At 54.5% G+C, this 4,164-nt stretch overlaps 1 protein-coding gene across 1 annotated transcript; it reads right to left on the bottom strand.

Moving 5' to 3' along the window:
- Window positions 1-830: 830 nt before the first annotated feature.
- LOC123099532 (ethylene-responsive transcription factor ERF061) lies at window positions 831-2,076 on the bottom strand. The gene has a single exon (XM_044521678.1). The coding sequence runs from the start codon at window positions 1,936-1,938 to the stop codon at window positions 1,090-1,092; it is 849 nt and encodes a 282-aa protein (XP_044377613.1). The 5' UTR covers window positions 1,939-2,076; the 3' UTR covers window positions 831-1,089.
- Window positions 2,077-4,164: the final 2,088 nt, after the last annotated feature.

Here is a 4,164-nt window from a genome sequence, read left to right on the forward strand (position 1 = left end):
CAGAGATTAGTTTCTTATTTTCTTGCCGGATGCTTGTGTCCTTGTCGAAAGCATCTTCAAGGCTGCAGCGCAATCTGACCGGACTAGCATATGACTAACTGCGACCGTACGGCGGGTACGAATAAGAAAATATTTGCTCGCGACGTACGCGCGCACGGACGGGCGATTGGCCCGAATCTTTCGAGCAGCGTTTCCCCGCGCCAGTCATTCATCCAGAGCAGATCATTTCACTGTAGTCCGTACCTCTGTGTAGATTACTGAAGAAGAATCGCCATGGAGTGAGTAAATGAAGCTTTGGATCAGCCAATTAGGACAATGGTGTGCTGTTATCCGTCGAGACATTCCAATCATGGACGGATGGCCTGGCCGAGATCTTGGGGGATTGGTTGAGAAGTGAGAGATATGGCCCGGCCGTGGAGCATGTGTCTACACAGAGGCACATGCTTGCAGCGACAAATGCTGCACATGTGTCTATCCCTGAAGAATTCTCCGTTGGACCACAACAAATCTGCAATGTTCCTTTCAGAAAATCAAGATGAACCTACCATCACCATGGCCTTCTTCCTCCTCGAGCATCTTCGCCTGTTACTGTGGAGTGAGGCTGGGGGACTGAAACGGAAAGCAGAGCAAGAAGCAGAGGAGGAAGACGATGGTGCTTGCTCAAGAACGCACACTGGAATTAGTATCACTTATGTAAGACTGTGGAGATGCTGTGAATTCGGGGATCAATCAGCGTTACAGCTTGTCGATGCGATGTGATGCCAAAACCCACGACACGACACGACACGACAGATGCAGAATGCAGTTGCTAGTACTAGTAATTAGGAGTATAGTCTCTACTCTCTAGGAGACGCCCGATTTTCCCGGGCATTTTATTGCTCGTATAGTGACAGGTTAACTGTGATCCTCCCTCCCAACACATGGAGAATCAATCGATCCTACGAGCTCGGCTCCGACAGACAGGCACCGCCACCATGTCCACTCCACGCCATGAATGGGATGGGATGGGATGGGATGGATGGATGGACCTTGGTGCGTGCTGGTTGGCTTTGCGTCTGTCCGCGCCTCGGACCGGTCTAGTTCTACTGGCTAGAAGTTGAGCATCTCCCAGATCAGCTCCGGGTCGAAGGACGGCATCCGCTGGAGCGAGCACTCGAAGTCGGCCGCGGAGAGCACCCCCTCCGGCGACCCGTACGACGACGTCGTCGTCTCGGACGTCGTGGCGCTCTCGGAGACGACGGGGCGAGGGGCCGTGGGCGGCGCAGGGGCGGCCTCGGCGGACCCGGCGCGCTGGGTGGTGGTGTTGTTCTGCTGCTGCTTGGCCTCCTCGCGCAGCCGCCTGGCGCGCGCGCGCTTGCGGGCCATGCGGACGCGGATGGCCTGGATCTTGGCGTCGACGGCGTCGCGGAGCTGGCGGAGGGCGTCGGGGAAGCGGGCGTCGTCGGCGCCGTCCATGACGCCGGGGAAGTTGAGGCGCGCGTACTCGCCGCGGAGCCGGAAGGCGGCGCGGTCGTAGGCGTGCGCGGCGGTCTCGGGCGACTCGTAGGTGCCGAGCCAGACGCGCACCCGGTTCTGCGGCAGCCGGATCTCCGCCACCCACTTGCCCCACTGCCGCTGCCGCACGCCGCGGTACATCTTCCTCCCCGCCGCCGCGTCCGCCGCGCCGGGAAAAGGGAGCGCGTAGCCCGACGACGAGGAGCTGGCTGCCGCCGCCGCAAGATGGTGGTGCGGCTGCGTGGCGGCGAAGCTGCGGAGGAGCTCGCTCTGGCGGTAGTAGACGCTGGAGCCGAGCGGCGGGATGGTGACGGGGGGCGGGAGGTGGGAGAAGACGGTGTCGAGCGCGCTGGCGCCGCCGGGGGAGAGCAGGAGGGAGGACACCGCGGAGCGCACCTCCCCCGTGAAGCTGGACGGGGACAGCGTGCGGAGGCTGGCGTCCATGGATGCCGGAGCTTGGCGTGAGTTGGTTCGGGCGTTCACGGGCGGGGCGGGAATGGCATCCTTGGGCGGAGCAAAAGGCGAGTCTTGTTGGTGGTGATTAGCGGTGGAGCCTGAGATGTTTGTTTGTGTTAGCCAGGTGCGCGCCCTGTGGCCTTATATAACCCACGGGCGCCGGGCGCCGTGGTCACCATGACGCCCCCGGGAACTGGGAATGGGATGGATTCGTGCGTATGAACTGAGCCCGGCGCCGTTCAGACTGCTAACCGGGTGTGCGATGTGTCGTTAGCTGCATTGCACCGAGTTAATGTGACACAACTCGGTCAACTTCTCGGCATGTTTACACCCGTAATCGTTCATGTGATTAACCGCCCAAAGAAGCAGAGATGGACACACAGACAGAGATCACCATGTTTGACCGGTTCATGTTCACTCCCATGTCAAAACACCAAAGAATTCTATCATTCCGTACACCAGAAATCAACTACTCCCTCCGTCCCATAATATAAGAGCGTTTTTTACACTGCACTAGTATAAAAAACGCTCTTATATTATGGAACGAGGGGAGTACATGGCAGAGTGCGGATTTTTCAAGGCCGAGCTCGAGGAGCTCGGTATTTTGAAAACATCAAAAATCATATTTATAAGTTTCAAAAAAATCTGAAAAGGGTACATGGAAACATGTATGCATTCCGCAAGAACGTGTTAAATTTCGTAAAGAAAAAATGGTTAGTGATTTGTAGGCTGCACAAATGAAAGAAAATTCCGGCCCAAGAGCTCAGCCTCCGTAAGCATTTTCCGCTACATGGCATCCATTTTTTTTTAACGGTTGGTATCCTTCATTTCGACCCATAGTACATCCTTTTGCTCCCCCCTCTCGTGAAAGGGACGTTAGGGCGAACAACTCATTCCTTCTGGGCTCTGTCGGACAACCCGTAGACTCACCTCCCCTCTGCATGTTACTGCGATGGTCGCTACGGGGAGGGGAATCCAGATGCATCTGTTCCGACGGCTAGTAGTATGTGTTATGCTTTTTTTTTAGTTTTTGCACGGGCAGCGCTCGAGTGGATGCAACGTTTCATCTTTGAGTCGGTCTTCTGGGCTTTGATCCTGCTCGAATCAGTTCATCGAAACGGACTCAGCGGAGCTCTAGGATAGACTCCCGCCGTATGCCGTGAGGTTACGGTTTCTCGTCGTGTGTGTGTGTGTGTGTGTGTGTGTGTGTGTGTGTGTGTGTGTGTGTGTGTGTGTGTGTGTGTGTGTGTGACCTGGTGTCAGGCATTGAATCGATTTTTAAGGGTTCAACATCGGCCACTACGGGTCCCTAGCAACACATCCATGAAGACTTCCCGATGGTCATCAACAAGATCAAGCCGACTCTGGTACATGAACGGTGACATTGATGCGTCGAAGATTTGTTCTGTTGACGACATCAGTCGTTTGGTTGTCCAAAGACATCGACGTAATTTTATTACCGTAATGTTATTCGGCGAACGTTCGTTGTGGGTCATGGAAAAACGAACAGGCAATTTATGTGTCGGGACCATAGCAATTCCTTCAAGTGAACACAACAAAATCCTCTTCATGCCAGAAATTGCCATGCGTTTTTGAAGAATTTGCCATAAATAACATTTACAAATATCATGCCTCCAGCGAACATTCGATGTCTATTGTGGTCCTTCTTATTATGCTTATTATGCTTGATGTGTTTTATACTTTTGGCGAGCCATAGAAGAAAAATGATTTAGTGTTTTTTTTTGAAGAAATAAACCGGTATCATTTCCCCCGACCAACAACACGCATTTTTTAGGGAACCAGCTCATGATAAAACAGTTGAAATTCTCCCACGAAAAACTGTTGAAATCCAGTCACCTGGCTTGCTATCAACAACAGCAACAAAAATTCAGTCGCAGGGTGTTGAATTCTGAGCACCATGGTACAGTAGGCGGTGGCAGTTTGGGGAATTTGTTTGACGGGTGGGCGGGTGGAGGGCGGGGGACACGTGGGCCGAGGGGGCCACGCGGGTACGGGTGGGCTGGGCTGATTGTCAAAGATAGGAGAAGAGAAGAAGGTCGGAACTCATCACTCATCACAGCCGTGAAGGAGGCGCCAAAAGCAAACTTTTGGCATTTATGGGGATCGGTTGCGGCGACAGCGGCGTCTCTCCCGGGCCAACGCCACGTCGCACCGCCGTCCCGTCGGCATCGCGTGCGATGCGTCGCCGCCCGC

This window comes from Triticum aestivum, chromosome 1B (genome assembly GCF_018294505.1).
Source record: "Triticum aestivum cultivar Chinese Spring chromosome 1B, IWGSC CS RefSeq v2.1, whole genome shotgun sequence".
In the NCBI taxonomy this organism is placed as follows: domain Eukaryota; kingdom Viridiplantae; phylum Streptophyta; class Magnoliopsida; order Poales; family Poaceae; genus Triticum; species Triticum aestivum.